We start from the raw sequence: 20,289 nt of genomic DNA, 5'->3' as shown, positions 1-20,289 counted from the left end.
GCTCTTCTTCAGATCAACTGGTTAAGGTCCAGGGAATTCCTTATACACTTTTCCAGATAAAGGATTATAGAGAACAAATGTTTTTGGTTTATTTTATAAACTTGCCTCGGGTTTCAAACTACAAAATTCCAAATTTCTTAATAACGTCGTGAGACAGTCAAGTTTAAGTTATCTTATACCCGTATAAATAATTCATAAATGTATATAAATATAAATTTATGATAATTTCTGTGTATTTTGGTAGAAGAAGTACGTGTATAATAAGATTATGATGCTGAAAGATATCAAAAATTTAGCTTATATTTAAACTATAAATAATTTATTAACAAACACTTTTTTCACTGTTATACTAGAGATAAATTGAGTTACCTTCTTATCTATAGTAACTGGATTTATATTTGTTTCTATGTAATGAGATTAAATAGGTTCAACTCTAATAACTATCATCTAGAATTTAAAAATGAATTAATGTTACCAGAATTAATATTTACTTACAAACAAGCATCTTTTTCAATATTAATGCAATATAATTTTTATTCTTTAATATTGTTATTTTCTATGCAAGTTTAGACACTATTATTATTCTTTTACGTTTATCCCAAATTTAATATAAATTTAGTCACTTTTACCTATAGTAGATTTATTTATTTTTTAATTATCTTATTTGTCAGAGTTATCCAGAGCTGGAGTTTTTGATAATTATGTTTGCAAGATACTTATACAGTAGACCCCCCCTATAACACGGGTTCATATAACACGGATTCGAATAACATGGCAAAAAATATTGCGATCGTGTTCATATAACACACTAAAAGAGACTCGTATAACACAATAAAACATCATCGCCTACTCGTGTCGTGAAGGATTGGTCAGATCTGGACCAATAGCGGACATTGCACAAACCGTCGAGTCTAAAAGAGCAGTGGACCTACTAAAAACCATTTATTATTTAACAGCCATAAAAATTATATTTCTATTAATAATGTCTCCAAAGTTCGGCAAATTTTTCGCAGAAAAATAACTTATCGGGAAACACGCGCCCGCCGTTCGACGAGCCGCTCCGCGACGAAAACGAGCTTGAGCAACGGTGTCGTCGAACGGTGCGCACTCGGTAAGTAATCCTACAATTTTTTGTTTATAGCATTATTTATATGGATTATTCCCAAAAAATTATACATGATTTGGAAACGTTGAGTCAAATTAGTCTAGAATCGGTTAATTTTACGGAAGAAAACCTTTCAAACAGCCGTACCCCCTAAACTGCACACGTGCCGGGCTGCGATTGGCTCGTACAACACAGAATTCATATAACACGGAATGTATCTACCGTGTTATAGGGGGGTCTACTGTATATCACAATTGATACATATCAAAGTAAATGTGTTAAAATTTTTTCTGAAGTTTTATTCACACTAATCGGTTAAAGTTAGAAAAGTTTATTTTTCAAATTAATTATATTTTTCAGTATATTTTTAAAATTTATGCTGAGTATGTGCAGCATATATAATATTTAAACAATATACTGAAAAAACAGATTTACTTGCTTTAATTTTATGTTAAGATTGATAAATGCATATTATTACTTATTGAAAATATATTGGTAATATTTTATAAATGCTAGATAAATATTAAATAATAAATACAATATTTATTATCACTTAATACACGGTAAATCATTTCTTTCAACGTGTTTTGGATTAAATTTATAATATCTAAGAGATATAATGAAAAACGTTCGATTATATAATTACATATTTAATTTTAAAAATTTTATAAAAATTAATTTCAATAAATTTATCTAGGGGTTATATTCTTCCAATAACTGGACGTGTTGTTCAAGCAAAACATAGTCCATTAGTTTGTACCCACATTGCAGAAGGTCACGGTAAAGCTGTCCTATCGGTGACGGCTACCGACGATGTGCTGTTCAGTAGTTCTAAAGGTAAGTTTTTCTTATCTTTATAATTTAGCGAAGAAAATTCTGTCCAATATCTGCAATAAATATAAAGTATATTACTTGTATTGAAATTACTTTAGCAATTAGTCACCACAATCACTTTAATTAATAGTAACAATAATTAGAATGATAGTACCATATTTTCTGGCATATAAGACGACTTTTTAACCCAGGAAAATCTTCTCGAAAGTCGGTTGTCGTCTTATAGGGCGAGTATATCCCAAACTCTATATTTTAACTGTAAAAGTCGGGGGTCGTCTGATATGCCGGAAAATACGGTAATAGACAGAATGCAAAATAATTCATACATAAAGCATACATTATGTTTTTTCTTAGATCGAACTGTTAAAATATGGGATTTGCATACTGGACAAGAAATTCAAAGTTTAGCAGGACATCCAAATAATGTTATAACTGTGAAATATTGTGAATACACAAGACTTGCATTTAGCGTTTCAACTGCTTATGTAAAAGTATGGGATGTTAGAGAAAATCCATCTAAATGTATAAAAACTCTTTGGTAAAATTCACATATAATATATATTTACTATATTAATAATAATTAAATATTATTTACATATTATATATATATATTATATTTTTAATTAGTTCTTCTGGTTTGACAAATAATGGGCCAGTGGTAATGAATACATCATCCAGAACTATCCAGCTGCCACAAGGGGAAACACAGATTAACGATATAGCTTTGAATCATTACGGAACGACTCTCTTTACCGCAGCTGGAAATATCGTTAGATTTTGGGATTTACGAATGTAAGTTTTTCCTAGCAATTGAATTTTATTATAATTTAGTCATTAATTTTTTATTGATTATTATATAATTACAGGTTTCATAGTATCGGTAAATTAAGTGGAGGACATCAAGCTGCTGTCATGTGTTTAGCCGTCGACGAATTAGGAGTGGATAATAATTTAGTTATAACGGGATCAAAAGATCATTACATAAAGGTAAAATTTATTAATTATATTAAACAACATAAAATAATTAAGTAGCCGAGAAACTCGGTGACCAGAATATATTATGTAAAATGAATTTTCTTTAACTTGCCACTGTCGACAAATTAATTCTCACATTAAAGATTTATTAATAAGATGAATCTACATTTATGTTTGCTATATTTTCAGGTTTTTGAAGTTATGGAAGGAGTAGGTGGAATTCACACTCCTAGAATGAATTTAGAGCCTCCCCATTATGATGGTATCCAATCCCTTGCTATCAAAGGAGATTATTTGTTCTCCGGATCACGGGATATGTGTATTAAAAAATGGGATTTGGCTAATAGGTGCCTTGTTCAGGTAACATTTTTAATATATATTTATATCGAAGATTTTTTAAACGTGCACGTAATAACGTCCATTTTATTTTTCAGTCACTCAATCAAGCTCACAAAGATTGGATATGTTCTATGAGCTTTCTTCCAAGTGGAAATGCATTGTTGAGTAGTTGTCGTGGTGGCTATGTAAAACTGTGGGCATCTGACAGTTGTCATTTACTCGGAGAAATTCGAGCACATAACGCTCCCATTAATTCCCTTGCTACTAATTCCAGTTCTATTTTCACTGCTTCAAAGTAAGATTACTTATTATTTATATATTAAATGAAATAATAATAATTAAAAATTATAATCGGGAATAAAGTCGAAAGTATCCGACACTAATAAAATATCGGTTTCATTGTACCGTTATATTCTAGAATCCAGTACCATTGATTAAAATTGATTTATTTTATTTTTATTTTGGTTTAAAATAGTTTCTAAATAACATTTCCGACGGTAATCGGCTAATTTTTTTTACACTCGATTAATGTTAGAACAGAAAAATCTTTATTTCTATTATGATTTTGGAAGAAATATAACAGTTTCTTGTATTCATTTTAAAGAAAGTAAATTTGTTTTAGTTAAACTTTCTATTTTAAACATTGTCAAGCGTGCAATAATTATAGAAACAATTCTAAGCCAATTTAAAATTATATTCAATTAAATTTCATTAAGATACGATTTAAATAAGATTATTTCAGCTACTCTATTATAAACAAAATTTTATGTATATAATTATTCTGCCGTTATGTATCAATCGATTATATTTAAAATTAAGATAAAGAATTAACTCGAGTATTTATCGTCAATTTATTTTTCTACAGCGATTGTCGCATTGGTATTTGGAGGCTGAGAAGCAGTGCAGATATTTCTCCAGATTGCAGCGAATGCGGAGACGAAAAATTTTAGATGTCGGATCATTAATATTTAACGAAGACATTCCTCGGTACGAGTTTAAGATATCCGTTAGCGCAAATGTGTCTTCTACTACTATTTATCACTTATTTTTCGTCCATAAATTACTATAGTTTATAGAATATAATTTAAAAATGATTGAGTTGTTAGTGTGGAAAGAATGTGTACATATTTGAGAGATGTTTGTATCACTGTGTACATTGTAATCATCATATTGTTTTGTTTGATAGACATTTGCTTCCGGCACATAAATATATAAACCTTCTTCCCGCCAAGATGTTTATATATGAAAGAAGCACACGTTTGATTTCATGTTAATTAATACAAAATAAAACATATATTATAAAATATAAATTCATATCAAACAGTTAAAAAGTTATTAAAGTTTAGCTGAGCTGCTAACAAAAGATTTATATACAAATTAGCTTGTTAGATTTCTGCATTGTTATATTTACAGGTTATAAATCTTATTTGTTTTAAAATTTACATATATATATACATATATAGACACATCTAAACTCATCTCTATTGTTTTCATTACCAAAACCGATATTTAAACGTGTAATTGAGGGCCAGCAATAATCGTAACGAGACGTAACAATCGAAATTCGATATTTATTTACAAATTGAAAATAAACTACACATAACAACGCTGTTTTTTCAAATATTAATTGATATAAAGCTTCTCAGGGATATGTTGCTAAATAACAGCCGAGAATTGAGTTACAATGTATACATTTATCGCATTATTAAAACCTTATTTGTATAGTTTGATTTTTAATTTTTTAGCTTCTTACGTAAAATATCTAAAGACAACTTTATTTGTTAACGATTAATTAATTTACAGATTAGTTTAGTCATTGAATAGTGTTTTTACATTTGAAAACACTATCATAGTGTTATATATATATATATATATATATATATATATATATATAAAATATATTTATATTTTTTTATACAAGATGATGATTTTGTAATTGTTGTTGTCAGTAATGCACTATCTTTTATTTGTTAAGATATTTATTAATACGCAAAATTGGAAAAAAAAAAGGCTTTCACGAATAAAAGCACAAAATATTTATCTTACATTTGTACAATTTAATTATAGTTTGTCATTTATATAACTATCGATAAAACTAGAACGAAGATTTTTTGTAGGCTAACGAAAATATCGTTCAGAAAATACAGGTATTTTCTCTTTATCATTAATGAGTTGTACTGTAATGGGTCTTCCATATTTGGAAATCTCTGTTAAAATAGAAATTTATAAGAAAGTAAATGATATATCTATATGTTTTCTGCTGTGAAAAAATGGCAGAGTGATTTGCTACCTAGAGACTTTACTATCATCCAATGTGTGTCAGGGATAAAAATGTTTTTTCACAAATGTACTGGTAACAATGATTGTGATAGAATTATTGTAAATGCTTTTTAATAAATAACATTCCACTTAGCACTAATGTGCAGCTTCTGTGTGTTATGGATCTTTCTTTGTAGAAGCTGTTGTATTCCAAGCAATGTATTTTGATTAAAACTGTACATAGTTGTATAAGAGAGGTTTTTCTGATTAAAATCTTTTTTGGTCATTCTATTTAAGTTATTTATTTATTTATAATTGATTAATTGTGATCTTTAAATAATAATAATGATGATGATAATACTGTTTGCTTATAGATTTAAACAGAAAAGAAGCAATAAAAACATTTGTCAGAAAATGAATCATCTAATCAGACAACATTCTAAACTAAAATATTGAAGACACGGGCATAAAAAGTAATTAATGTTAATTGAAATAGACAGAAAAATAACAATTGCTAATTAAAGTTTATACAGTTTAATGTTTGTGAAGACGATGCATTCATTGTGATAATGTTGTATATTAACAATCTTATTAAAAAATATCACTGAAATTACGCTTTCGTACTACTATTCTGATAATCTCGTCCTATATAGCCTCCGGAACTGCGTAATCGTTAATACGGTTGAATTTATTATGCAACAAATGGCATCCGGATCGAGGAATTCTCGGGTTTTAGAAGTTTCTTTGAGCTTCCGAAAAGTGTTCGAGGAGATTTGAGTAGTACCGAAATCTTATTCCGTATTCACAATTTCTCTATATATCCATAATGAAATATAAGACTTATAGTTAAGATACTATTTACTCTCTAAACTGTCCATTTCCAACAGATTGAGAATTTCGGATGTAAGAACATCAAGTTGCCTCCTCTCTGCAAAGAAGAGTTTTTCTAGCAGAGTTTTATTTACTTTTTTTATCATAAACATCCAGAATAATTTAAATCTTTTAGTATTAAAGTAAAATAGAAGAAAATACAATTATCATCAATAAAGAAACATTCCAAAAATAATTTTAAAAACATATCCTGTACAACTAAATGATTTGAATAAATTTGAAATCAAATTATTTAACTTTTTGGTTAATGTTACCTTAGGTAGCCAAGATGGCAGCTCATCTCTAATTCCAGCAACGAAACAGTGGAACGCAGGTTCTAACCTATTCTAATAAATTACCATAATTATTAGCAATCAAATTATTGGAATAGGTTAGGTTAGGTTAGAACGTGCATCCCACTGTTTCCTTGCTGGAATCGGAGACGAGCCGCCATCTTGGCTACCTAAGGTAACATTAACCATTTTAGATCGTATTTTGATATGTACAATACTTCCAAAAATGTTCAACACTGAAATCTCTCAGTTCATTTCATCTTTCTGAACTTGTTGATAGCATTTAATTTAATATGTCGGATACAAGTCTTTGATATAGTCGGAGTTCGTTCGTAAGTGGATTACGGCATCGCGGACAATGTAAATCGTTCTTTACAAAATTACCGAAAGGTCCATTTACGTAACTATTAAAAGAAAAAGACGAAACTATAAAGTTATTTCTTATAAGCAAGTATTCGAATGAATACATTTAAATGTATCAATTGTGTTTGTAATATTTTTCATAAATTTTTAAGAATAGAAAGTATGATAAAGTGATTATGTTGATTTTTTTTTCGTTCTTTTATAAATGAAGACCTTGATACACGATGTTAACTCAATTTCTTCATTGAACATTGTTGAATTTCTACAAACTTAGATCTTAATAATATTGAGGTTGTAGAAGACTAAGTTTATGTCGTATTTATACTTATTAGACAATCATACTTTAAATAAATAATATAATGTATTATGAAAGCTGAAAAAGAATTATAAAGAATGTAAACAAGAATAAAGAGAGTAAAAGATAAAATAAAAGAGTGTAATTAATGTCCTTATTTAGATTTTGTATTTATAAAGTTACTGAATTTTTAATGATTTCGTTTATCAAAAGATAATACAACATGCATTTACTCAATTTTTTAACAGGAAGGGCCAGATTAAGACCCCTAAAGGCCCTAAGCATTGAAAAGATTTTGGTGCCTCCATATACTGTACCGTACAGTACACGTAATTCAAAATATAAATAATAATAATAATAATAATAATAAAATTTTATTTTTCAAAATGAATGATGCTGGCAAATACTTTAATTTTTTTCATTTATTATGGAAGCACACCTTGGGGCAGCTGCACATTTATAGTTTTGCACCATATGGTCCACGGTAAATCAGGAAATGGAATTTTTCTGTGATACTTCTCTCTCGATGCCCCAAGCACGTGCTTATTTTGTCTAACGGTTAATACGACCACGTCGACTGGAAGAACACAAAAATTGATGAGAAAATACGATGCCTATTTTCAACAGTTGCATCTGTCATATAATCAATTTCTTTGATAATAAGGAGTCCTTCGATACTGCAGGCAAGGTTTTGCCGTCGCACGACTCTACGGGAATGAGGAAGGTACCGTACGTCGAGTATACGGTGACGTGGATTGAACGATCCGTGTCGCTGTACACTAACAAAATTATACAGATTTTTTTTACTTTCTCGGTTGTTATATATAACAGATGGAAAGTATGGCAATCAATCAGAAATGACCCCCCAAGATTTAATTTATTAAATTTAAATTTCAAAAGTGGGAAGATGTTAATCTACTGATACGTACTCTTGATTAAAATAAATGGGAGATAGCACAATCGACCGCAAATTAACCAGAGAATTTTACACGATTTAGATACGAGGTTCCCACATGCCTAGAAAATCGGGGATTTTTATTAGCAATTGGAAAAAGTCACAGAAAGACAGGGAATTTGTCAAAAACTGTCAAAAACTAACAGTAAGAGAACTTGCCTCCATTGCTCGTTGATTTTTTTCGCTCACAATATGGCTGAAGAGTAACTCACAAGTGAAGAGGCTCACAAGTGTAGCTGTCTGCAGTCAGAAAGAAATGATGTGATGCAATATAACTTACAAAAAGGGGTGTAGAATATTTTCAGGACCCAAAATTTATCCAAAACAAACACAGAATTTTTCCAAAAATCATTGCACACAAAATAAAACCATAATTTATGAGCCAATTAATAATTATTACATATACACATAGGCTATAGTAAAACTTCTCTAACTCAAACATCTGTAACTCGAAGAAAACAAACCACTTGGTAGGTCTCAATGGAATAGCATAGGGATTTGATACAAAATTTCTTCAAGTTTTTCACGGTCTCCAAAACTGATTTATGTTACTAGCTTCAAGTCAGAGAAGTTTTACCGTAATTAAGTAGGTCTACCATACAATTGGCCATACATTAACATAAAAATACTAATCGGAAAATTCTTGGGAATTCTGTAATCCTGCAACTGCAGGCGTATAGGTATGCTACCAATAATTCAAAGATCCAAAACTACAGTTTAATTATGTTTATTTTGGTCGATTACGTACGTAACTAGATGCATTTCGGGCCGACTTATATTTTACGACTCAAAATGCATCTAGTTATAATAAAAATAAAATTTGAAGTCAATGTCACGAATGATTACTTTTATTTTTAGTGTAGTAATTAATGAACTTTTTGGCATCTAAAAAAAATGCAAAATTTATTTATGATGACGACTTAACAACAAATTTTTATAAGGCTCAAAAATTTCAGTTAAAGATGAACTTAATAAGTAATGAACAGCAAAAAATAGTTTAAAAAGGAAAATTTTGGATTTGGCAAGAAAATTTTCCTTTTTAAACTATTTTTTGAACAATTTATGAAGTAATTTGCCATTTAATTAATTACCTACGTCAGTATTTGTAGAGGTCTCGTGCTCTCGAAGTTATTGTGTAGAGTTCAAACATACACTGCGTCATTTTTGCCAATATCTTCTGCCCTTTATATACAGTTTAGTAATTCCATTCCACTTGACTTTACTTTCCTGAAGCTTTTCACTTGCTTCCAAGACAGCTTCCTATTTTCATCACTGTCCATTCTTCGCACGTCTATCTTAACAATTTCATGTTTCCTTGACTTAAACTCTTCTTCTAAGATGTAGAACAATTAACTAGTCCATTAAAAGATTCATTTTCAAAAGAATAGCCCCAATAAGGCCAGTTTAAAACAGTTGCAAGCAAACTTCTCCGAACCTAGTAATCTGGCTGATAAAGCCTCGCGACGGCAAGCAGAAAGTAGTGAAGTCGCTGGGTCGTTTTTGGATATTTGGCTTTGAAAAGATGTTCGGCCAAATGTCCGACAATTTGCACTTTTCTTTGACCGTTCGAACGGAACTTGTGCCCGGTTCTCCCAACATTGTTTCTGCGGGAACTCGTATGGGTATTAACAAAGTTATAAGAACGATTTTCTGTCATCCAACGAAAGTCTTCGCTTCGAAGACAATCGTAAACCTTCCAGCAATCGCATACCACCGTCGTTCCGGGAAGCACCCACTCCTTCAATACTGCGAGCAAGGTTTTGCCGTCGCACGACTCTACGGGAACGAGGAAGGTACGTCGAGACTCCCTCTCGACTCCCCCAAAGATCCATTCCCCCGCGATTACTCTTTTGGCATTCTCTTTCGTCTTTCCAACTTTGGCCTCGTTAATCTCCACGACCCGGTCTTTTCCTCCAAGTTTCTCCGACGTAGACACCGCATCGTGGATAAGTACCTCTCTATAGAAAGACAGCCAATCCACGACGGTGTTAGGGGAAAGGCCAAGTTGTTGCTGGAGAAGAATCTGCCTCGGTGGTGGAAAGATCAACAGGGTGTGAATGAATCTCCACACGGTAACGAGCGGAAGATTCGCACGTTCAAAAAATGTTCCGCACCAAATGGACTTGGACCAATTACAGCTTACTGGACGTTGCTTTCCTCGCCGGATTCGTTTACCACATCGATATCTGCCACTGTCCCCCGCAATTAAGGGGTTGCCACACCGACCACAGTTTGTTCTATCTCGCCAAATACCGTGGCGCAGTAATTCCTCTTTGATGCGATCTTGAGAGTGGACCACTGTGTCATAGAAATTCAACTCGCAACCCGAACACACGGCCGTCGAACTCGAACTCGAACTCGCCATCGCGGAATGAAACAACAATCGTACTAGGAAGTACAGAACAAAGCGATATTTTCATTACGGGAACCGCGCATTTTTTCTTATTTTATTTTAAAAAGGAGGCAAATTTAACAGAAATTTGCAAAACACATAGAATTCTTTCCGGGCGACCAGAATATAAAGTGCTATAAACAAAAAATTATAGGACTACTTACCGATTGTGCCCCGTTCGAGAAGCCATTACTTAAGCTTGTTGTCGTCGCGGACGTTGAACGGCGGATGCACACAAATAGTGTCACGTGACTATACTCTGACGCGTTTCCGGAAAAAATCGTTTGTATCACGTGATAGAGCAATGATGTCTTATTTTTAACACGTGATTGCCTCTTGTGACTCGAACAGCCCGCGGACCAGAGCTGATCCGTTTTATAATTATTTTTATTTAATTTCACACAACGTATTGGTTCGCGAAGTATTGGGAATGAAAAAAAAAAAAAACTGGCGCGTGAACACAAAAGGTTTGAGAAGCGCTGCTCAAACACGTGTTGCATCTATTGTTTGATATACAGTTTATTTTGAGACAGAAAAGTCTTAATGTGATATTTGTGACACATCTTATATATTATTGTTATATAACTCTTCATTTTAAAATTAAAGGAATTAGTTATACAAAACATATATACAGTAAGTCCTCTACTTACGAACTTAATCCGTTCGTAGCGGTCGTTCGCAAGTCGAAAAGTTCGTAACTCGAAAAAACGATGTTTGGCGCAAAAACTCAAAGCTAGAAAACTCAAAGGTGGAGGTGAGTAGTGTATTAGCTCCATGCCGTTGAGTGCCGTTGTCTTAGCGTAATCGGAGGAGTCCCAGATCCCGGAAGTGTCAGCTGGAGATGTATTGGAGTGTGGTCGCTGGTCAGTGTGTCGCTCTCAGGGGCCCAAATCGCCGATCCAAGCAGGTCCAGAGAGCAGAAGGTGAGGTCCATTGCCGACGCCCCGCTTGGGCGGAAGTGGCTCGGGGCCCCCGAGTTCCAGCAGCAAATGTCGGTCGTCTGAAGCCATTAAAAAACTGTTCTTCCCGCGGTATTTGGCCGGTGGCACTCGTCCCGATACGGGTGGTGAGCGTTCCAATCTCCCGCCAGAATGCGTGGCTGATGTTGATCTCTTAAGAGTGTGTCCAAAGCCGGCCATAAATATCTACATCCCGTTTGGAGGGATGTAGATATTTATGACTGAAAGTGGGGAGGTGGTGGCGTGCACGATCACCTCCTGGTAGGCTATGCCGGAATTTGTGGTGTGCGACTCTTTCCTCCATGCCGGCCAGCGGTTAGCGACTGCTGTGAGAAGGCCGCCGCCTTGCGTTGGGTCGCGGTCTACCTGGAAGACTGTGACGCCTGGCGTCCGGAGTGAGCCAGGTTTCCTGGAGAAGAATAATGTCCGCTGTGCTCCACCAAGCTGTTGTCCTTAAAAGTCATAGTTTAGATCGCTTGCCATTCGTTAGATCGCGTCCCCCTTGCGTTCCATTGAACGATCTGGAAGTTCTGAAGAGTGCTAGGCATGTAGAGCTGGGTTTGGAGAGGGACGTCGGCGTAGCTTTACTGTGTCGGCAGTGGTGGGGGGGCTGAGTCTTGTCGATTTGTGTGCGTTGGGTGGCCGGGCCAGGCCGGCAGTCCATGTCTGACGTCGGGCCGTCCGTGTCTGAGCCTTTTCGGTCCGGTGTCGGTCGATGTCGCGAGCTCCTTTTCTTTTTGGTCTTGGTGGCTATGATCGTCGAGCCCTCCGGGCAAAAATGACGTTTAGTTGCTGGTGGTGCTGGCATGTGCAACTCAGATTCGGAGGGATGGTCTGTGGTAGTGGCAGATCCTGCTGGCCCGGCAGATCCGTCTACTCTTGTTTTTCGTAGGATGTGGATTTCCGCACGTAAGGCTGCGATCATCGATTCGAGAGCTGTGATGCGGTATGCGAGGAGTTTTGTTTCAGGTGTGTGGTTCGCCGGTGCCGGAGGCGGCGGACGCATCGGTGTTGTCGACAACTGTGGGGTCTTCGGGGCGGCCTTGGGTCGGATGGTTGAGGCTGCCTGGGCGTACGTTTGCTTGCTGGGACGATCAGAGCGTTTTGCCTCTTGATAGGAACATCTCTGCAGAGTGCTGAGTTTAAGAAGCCGTGCCTCTTTCACGTAGGCCGGACAGTCGGAGGACTCCGCCCGATGGTCGCCTCCGCAACGAATGCACCCTTTCCCCGGGGAGGAGCAGTCGTTCCAGTCGTGGTCCGCGCCGCATTTGAAACAGCGGCAGTGGCCACGGCAGAAGGTCGGCGAATGCCCGTAGGCGAGGCAGCGGGAACAGAACCTTGGACAAAGGATAAAGCGGTCGCAGCGATAGCGGTGGAAGTAAATCGCTACCGCTTCGAGGTGCTGGGCCCCGGCCACCGAGAAGTAGACGGTCTGGCTAGGGGTTACCTGGCCTCCCTCCTTTCTGGTGAACCGGCGAACCTCGATGATCGGGAGCTGTTGGGCCGTCAAATGGTCGTACACCTCCTGCGCTGTGATAGAGGAGTCTACCCCGCGAAGAAGGTATTGTGTCTGTGCGCTGTCGGGCGCTAGTCTGCCCCAAACTTGTTGGCCTGCTAACGAAGTAATACGTAAAGCCTCCTCTGCGGTGTGAAAGTCCCTTGTTTTGAGAATGAGAAAGCCCCCACGAAAGTACCGCACGTCCGACAGGTTCTCTGGGGTCCGAAAATGTTGTTGGAGTACGCGGTGTAGCTCCGCCGGCTTTAGACAAGGTAGCGGCGTCTGTCCTGCTATGAACACCGTGTATAAGAATTGCGAGGGGAGACCCTGCTTGCTCAGCTGAAGTTTCTCCACCTCCGACATTGTCGCGACCACCCGTAGGTCGTCCGAGCTCGATTGTGCCCCCGCAACAGGATGCGGGGGCGGCTGGTCTCCCTGGTCCAGTCTGAAGTTCGTCGAGCCTTTCTCTATCTCCCCTGTGACGAACTGTTGCGTTTCCCGAGCGCCGAAAAGGTCCAAATTGCCCTATCTCAGGGAAGAGTATCCGACTCCTCAGTCCCCTAAGGTCCTCACGCTTCCGTAACACTTTCTCCCAAAGGTTGCCCTCTCCGTCGAGGTCCACGTGTTGATCCCGACACAAAGCAAAGGTTTACTCCGAGAGAAAGATCACCAAAACACTTAGAACAAAGCCGAGAAAAGAAAGATGGACCGAAACCAAAACCGAAACTCCGAGTATCCTCTTTCTCTGTGAAAAACAGGTTTTTTTCTTTTGTAAACGATAATTTGTGTCAAAGTCGAAGTGAGAAAGACGGTGTCATTGTAGACATAAATTCCGTTGTCGTCCGTCTGTCCTTCCTTAATCTCTAGAACGGAGTTAGACAGATAAAAGTTGAAACCAGATATGAAAGATTAGGAGCAAGAGGACCCTATTAACTATATGGGAACTTCCGATGCTAACCGGGAGTCACGTTATTTTCAATTCAAATTTTCTCCTGAAAGGAGTTAGATGATCAGCACGACTCTATTGCTAACAGGAAGAGTATGGTGTACAGGGACAAGACACTGCTAATTTGAGGTGAGAGCATATATTTTAAATTAAATACATTAAGATTACGATTAAAAATTGCAGCGTAACATTGTGACGATGTCACAATAAATAATTTCTCGTAATTATTATAATTTATTTTTATTGGTAGCGATTTTGTGCTAAAAAAATCATGAAAAGAAATTTTGTGTTCCCTTTTTAAATTGTACCTTATTTTATGATAAGTTGCAAATACTTTATAACAATAAAACATTTATTATTAAAATTAATTTGTTTATATTAACTCTCTTTTACTTTTCCGACTGTTATACATAACAGAGGGAAAGCAATCGGTCTCCTCCCCCCATGATCCCCAAAAGATTTTTACATTTTTGGACTTAGAACACTTTGAAACGTCGAGAAATGCGAAAATTTCGGGTGTAATTTCTGTATATTTGAATGCTTGTGTGTGGGGGCAGGACTTTGTACACTCTCTTTGAAGCTTAATAACTCCTCTGCCTTTTGTCAAAGATCTCTGAAATTTTGTAGAAAGGTTTGCTTATTAGGAGGATTGATGCTATTAAATTTTGGTGCTTAAAGGTCGACGGGATGAGGAGATAAAGGGGGGATCGGATATCGTATCTTGCGTAGGGTCGGACTAATGACGATTTTACTCATTATTAGCATTTACAATCTTTTTTATAAAACTCTTTCCTACCCTCAAAATTAAGCTTTTTGCCATTTTATAATAATTAAAAACGTGAAAAGTTTTTTAGTGAAATATCGTAACAGATGGTGCCATCAGAATTTTAAATGTTACCGGGAATGTCAAGCGATTCGTTGCTAGAATTTTACATTTAAGTAGACCCAAATTACATTTCTGGATTGCTCGTCTCAATTAATGGAAAATGGCAAAGATTTATCAAAATCGATCCATTAAATTTTGAGAACAAACTCGATTCTATAAGCCCATAGAAAACGTCCTAGCGACCGTGAAACATCGGACGACAAAGTCGTGCGATTTGTGCGATATCGCTTTGTCGCGCGCGCTGGTGAAACGACCTTATATCTTGAAAACGAAATCATGGACCCCATTTTTTATTTCATTTTTGAATTCCGCATCGCAATTAATGAAAAATGTCAAAGTTTGATCAAAATCTATCGAATGGATTTTGAGAACGAACACAATTCTGTAAGCCTCATAGAAGAAACTTCGTTAACGCTCCGCTTCAACGATTATTTAATTTAATACAGTAGAGCGTCGAAAAGTGGAACCAATTGGGGACTGGGGTCGTTCCAAGTAGTGATTTTTTCCAATTTCCGATTATGTACGAAAAAATATATTAACCTGTCCGATGTTCAAATTTTTCTTCGTTGCGTGTCGCTTCCTGTTGAATTTTTCTCCGTCGCGTGTCGCTTCGCGTTGAATTTTCGTTGATTTTAAGCCTAACGAAAATTTTTATAATAATCATCGAAGCTATCGTATCGTTAAAAATTATTTCTTTATTTTGTACAAACAAAATAAATATATTAAAGAATATAAAAAACATGAAAATTATACTTTAGAAGTAAATTTAGTATCAAAAACGTTCGATTCAGCACGACACAGTCCGACTGAAAATCGTTCCAGTTTCCGGCCATTTCAATTACCGACGTTCCACTTTTCGACGCTCTACTGTATTTAATTTCTGAATTATTAAACACTAGTTTTATAGTGTATTTCGAAGACCCTGGCAAGTTAATATTTAATACTACGATTTTTTAAATTTTGAATTTAAGTAATATGAATTTCCCGTCTAATTATGAGTAAAAATTCAATTCTTATTAATAGTAAAATTACGGAATGCTAATTGATAATATCATTAATTATGTAGTAGTAATTACGAATAGATTGATAATTTAAAAGACTAATTGCAAATAAATAATCAGAAAATGTATAAATAAATTAGTATTAACTTCAATGTAATCAAACACGATATAAAGTTATAAACACTAATTTTATTTAAAATATCAAAAAATAATAATATATCAATCATAAACATTTGTTAATACATCAGTTTACTATAATCGTGCTCGTAGATAACATTTTTTAAATATTAAAATGTCAGAAGAGCGACGTCAACAATGAAAAGATATAATTATAATGACATTTATTCTATTCATATAAATAAAATATAAGCATCAATAAAGTAATTAATAATAGTTTGGGTTGTTAAAACATTATCAAATCATTAAAATGAAAATTATCAATTTTATATTGGTATTTCTATATTTTTATGATTCAAAGTGCTGTAATATGTTGAAATATTGTGAGAAAACTCCACGTACTAATCAAAATTTGATTCTTAGCATTTCGAGGCTTTGCAGCATCTACAGTCTTTGCAGGTACAGTCAGATCCTCCACATTTTGCTGCTTTACAACATTTACAATCTTTGCAGGTACAGTCAGGACCTCCACATTTCGAAGCCTTGCAGCATCTACAATCTTTGCAGGTACAATCAGAACCTCCGCATTTCGAAGCTTTGCAGCATCTGCAATCTTTGCAAGTACAATCAGAACCTCCACATTTTGCTGCTTTACAACATCTGCAATCTTTGCAGGTACAATCAGGACCTCCGCATTTCGAAGCTTTGCAGCATCTGCAATCTTTGCAAGTACAATCAGATCCACCGCATTTTGCTGCTTCACAACATCTGCAATCTTTGCAGGTACAATCAGGACCTCCGCATTTCGAGGCTTTGCAGCATCTACAATCATCGCATGTGCATTCTGATCCTCCGCATTTTGCTGCTTTACAACATTTACAATCTTTGCAGGTACAATCAGGACCTCCGCATTTCGAAGCTTTGCAGCATCTGCAATCTTTGCAAGTACAATCAGAACCTCCACATTTTGCTGCTTCACAACATCTGCAATCTTTGCAGGTACAATCAGGACCTCCGCATTTCGAAGCTTTGCAGCATCTGCAATCTTTGCAAGTACAATCAGATCCACCGCATTTTGCTGCTTTACAACATCTACAATCTTTGCAGGTACAATCAGGACCTCCGCATTTCGAAGCTTTGCAGCATCTGCAATCTTTGCAAGTACAATCAGAACCTCCACATTTTGCTGCTTTACAACATTTACAATCTTTGCAGGTACAATCAGAACCTCCGCATTTCGAAGCTTTGCAGCATCTGCAATCTTTGCAAGTACAATCAGATCCACCGCATTTTGCTGCTTTACAACATCTACAATCTTTGCAGGTACAATCAGGACCTCCGCATTTCGAAGCTTTGCAGCATCTGCAATCTTTGCAAGTACAATCAGATCCACCGCATTTTGCTGCTTTACAACATTTACAATCTTTGCAGGTACAATCAGGACCTCCGCATTTCGAAGCTTTGCAGCATCTGCAATCTTTGCAAGTACAATCAGAACCTCCACATTTTGCTGCTTTACAACATCTGCAATCTTTGCAGGTACAATCAGGACCTCCGCATTTCGAAGCTTTGCAGCATCTGCAATCTTTGCAAGTACAATCAGAACTTCCACATTTTGCTGCTTCACAACATCTGCAATCTTTGCAGGTACAATCAGGACCTCCGCATTTCGAAGCTTTGCAGCATCTGCAATCTTTGCAAGTACAATCAGATCCACCGCATTTTGCTGCTTTACAACATCTACAATCTTTGCAGGTACAATCAGGACCTCCGCATTTCGAAGCTTTGCAGCATCTGCAATCTTTGCAAGTACAATCAGATCCTCCGCATTTTGCTGCTTTACAACATTTACAATCTTTGCAGGTACAATCAGGACCTCCGCATTTCGAAGCTTTGCAGCATCTGCAATCTTTGCAAGTACAATCAGAACCTCCACATTTTGCTGCTTTACAACATCTGCAATCTTTGCAGGTACAATCAGGACCTCCGCATTTCGAAGCTTTGCAGCATCTGCAATCTTTGCAAGTACAATCAGATCCACCGCATTTTGCTGCTTTACAACATTTACAATCTTTGCAGGTACAATCAGGACCTCCGCATTTCGAAGCTTTGCAGCATCTGCAATCTTTGCAAGTACAATCAGAACCTCCACATTTTGCTGCTTTACAACATTTACAATCTTTGCAGGTACAATCAGAACCTCCGCATTTCGAAGCTTTGCAGCATCTGCAATCTTTGCAAGTACAATCAGATCCACCGCATTTTGCTGCTTTACAACATCTACAATCTTTGCAGGTACAATCAGGACCTCCGCATTTCGAAGCTTTGCAGCATCTGCAATCTTTGCAAGTACAATCAGATCCACCGCATTTTGCTGCTTCACAACATCTGCAATCTTTGCAGGTACACTCAGGACCTCCACACTTCGAAGCTTTGCAACATGAATCTAATAAAGAAAAAATATATATTTTTTATTATGATCTAGATATTTAGATCGTGATTTAAAAATAATCACCTCTATAACCTAGGAACAAATTTGAATAAGTTTGAAAATAAATTTAAATTTTATAGTTTGTTTAGGCCTGTAATTTTTAATACTGGTGACTCCATTACTAGTTTAAACAAATTTCTCTAAAATGGGCTTAATTATAGACCTAGGTGATACCTTATTATCTCTTACTGTTAGATAAACAGCATACAAGTTTAATTTCTATATTCAGATTAATTTAATCTTAGTATGATTGCTTTTACTGCAATCTAATTCTTAATCTCTCCAAACTTTATAATAAACTGGGGAAAAAACAATAGTAAATATGTTTATTTTTTGCTTTTAGAAGGGAAAAGATATCTTTAAAATGTATCCACAAATCGTTATAATAATTTCTTTATAATTGAATGTATAGTATGTAATGATATATCATCATAATATAAAGTTAATTTCTAACATATAATTATATTATGTTATATAAATTCTATTTTTTGTAATACTTATTTGATTGGTGTATAGATAAATATTTTTATATAATATTTTTTTTTATTATTTATTATATAGGAAAATTTTATTGCCCTTTAAAATAATTACTAGTTGAATTTTATCTATAAACAATAAGAATTTATATTTATTTTTACTAATATACTACATATTTACTAATTAGTTTACGTTAGTTCGTAGTAGACATTATTTAAAACCGAAAAATATATCGCATAAATTATTTTTACTTTTCTTTACATTTTATTTAAAACTCGCTAGGAAATAAATTACATTTTTAAAAATATAATTTTATGCGAATTAACTATTGAAAAATTATATATAATACATTTAAAGTTAACAGTACTTAATATCTTAAATCCACGTTATGGTGGTAAAATATTTAAAATAAAAATATATATATTAACAAATTAAATTAAATGTATTAATAAATTATTACTAAGTTAGAGCATTTTAAAATATTTTAATTTTAAAAATTAAAAAATAAAGTAATTTAAATTTAAATTAAACCTTTACAAAAATTGAGCGTACAAAACTTACCTCTTTCCATCTTTGGTAATTCTCCGCCTTCCTGGTTAACTAGAAACCTTTGATTGGATCTATGACGCTGAGCTTTTTATTACTCCTTCTTGACGTCATTTCGGGACGTGTTCAAAACCGTGTTCAAAATTGCACACGCCAACTATAGTAGCGTGTGCAACAGTTGATAATTGTTATCGCCTGTGATTGCAGGATTGACAAACCAATAAACTTTCGTCTAAACTCAATTGGATAGTTGTTAACCAATAAACGTAAGACGTAGGATAAGTGCCGAGTGCAAAACATTTGGAATATTCCAGAAAGCGATGACGTTTTAACTGTGTATGACATCATCATTTCATCCTTTTATAATGAAAGATAATGTTTTTTTTTTAATATAATATTACTGAAATAAATTTTAATACGACATACTATATATTTGTTTATATTATATATTTTGATAATTCTTATATATTTGAAATAAAATATTTGTTTATTAAGGATATCACGCATATTTAATGAGGCTTTAATATAAAAACTTTCTTAAAGGCTGATAACTGTATTCACGTAGTTGCTATTAATTAATATAGGTTGTCTTAAGTTAATAATAAGTTAGTAATTACTGTGCGTTATTTACTGTGCGAATTTAAACTTTGATCCTTCGCATTGAGTACAAGTCATCGATAAAATCTGA

General features: G+C 35.0%; 3 protein-coding genes and 1 long non-coding RNA gene across 10 annotated transcripts in view; 1 reads left to right on the top strand and 3 right to left on the bottom strand.

The window, feature by feature from the left end:
* LOC136984473 (kinesin-like protein KIF21A) overlaps window positions 1–5,966 on the top strand; it is an 86,276-nt gene extending 80,310 nt beyond the window's left edge. For 2 of the 3 annotated variants that reach the window (XM_067281472.1, XM_067281470.1), the window contains 7 exons: window positions 1,803–1,942; window positions 2,294–2,477; window positions 2,567–2,731; window positions 2,806–2,926; window positions 3,104–3,274; window positions 3,349–3,548; window positions 4,119–4,606. In XM_067281472.1, coding sequence (XP_067137573.1) covers window positions 1,803–1,942; window positions 2,294–2,477; window positions 2,567–2,731; window positions 2,806–2,926; window positions 3,104–3,274; window positions 3,349–3,548; window positions 4,119–4,203 — 1,066 coding nt within the window. In that variant the 3' untranslated portion in view covers window positions 4,204–4,606. Of the gene's footprint in view, window positions 1–1,802; window positions 1,943–2,293; window positions 2,478–2,566; window positions 2,732–2,805; window positions 2,927–3,103; window positions 3,275–3,348; window positions 3,549–4,118; window positions 4,607–5,886 lie in introns of those variants that run through there. The other variant, XM_067281471.1, reaches the window with a different exon arrangement.
* LOC136984485 (uncharacterized) overlaps window positions 1–20,289 on the bottom strand; it is a 235,093-nt gene that overhangs the window by 182,472 nt on the left and 32,332 nt on the right. The window lies entirely within an intron of this gene.
* Window positions 1,740–10,659, bottom strand: LOC136984480 (uncharacterized). The gene is made up of 2 exons (XM_067281480.1): window positions 9,384–10,659; window positions 1,740–1,992 (listed from the first exon to the last, which is right to left on the bottom strand). Exon 1 carries the CDS (start codon window positions 10,651–10,653, stop codon window positions 9,724–9,726), a length of 930 nt encoding a protein of 309 aa, XP_067137581.1. The 5' UTR covers window positions 10,654–10,659; the 3' UTR covers window positions 1,740–1,992; window positions 9,384–9,723.
* Window positions 16,140–19,717, bottom strand: LOC136984454 (low-density lipoprotein receptor-like). Of its 5 annotated transcripts, none has more exons than XM_067281443.1 (3): window positions 19,617–19,717; window positions 16,722–18,533; window positions 16,140–16,667 (listed from the first exon to the last, which is right to left on the bottom strand). In XM_067281443.1, exons 1-3 carry the CDS (start codon window positions 19,624–19,626, stop codon window positions 16,507–16,509), a joined length of 1,983 nt encoding a protein of 660 aa, XP_067137544.1. In that variant the 5' UTR covers window positions 19,627–19,717; the 3' UTR covers window positions 16,140–16,506. The 5 variants fall into 5 exon arrangements, with proteins under 5 accessions (XP_067137544.1, XP_067137547.1, XP_067137545.1 ...); XM_067281446.1 differs by having other exon boundaries at window positions 16,140–16,600; window positions 16,763–18,533; XM_067281444.1 differs by having other exon boundaries at window positions 16,140–16,883; window positions 17,046–18,533.

This window comes from Centruroides vittatus, unplaced genomic scaffold, assembly GCF_030686945.1.
Source record: "Centruroides vittatus isolate TY-2023 unplaced genomic scaffold, ASM3068694v2 contig_920, whole genome shotgun sequence".
Classification (NCBI taxonomy): Eukaryota; Metazoa; Arthropoda; class Arachnida; order Scorpiones; family Buthidae; genus Centruroides; species Centruroides vittatus.
The sequence above is the reverse complement of the archived record's forward strand: the minus strand, read 5'-3'. Positions and strand labels throughout refer to the sequence as shown.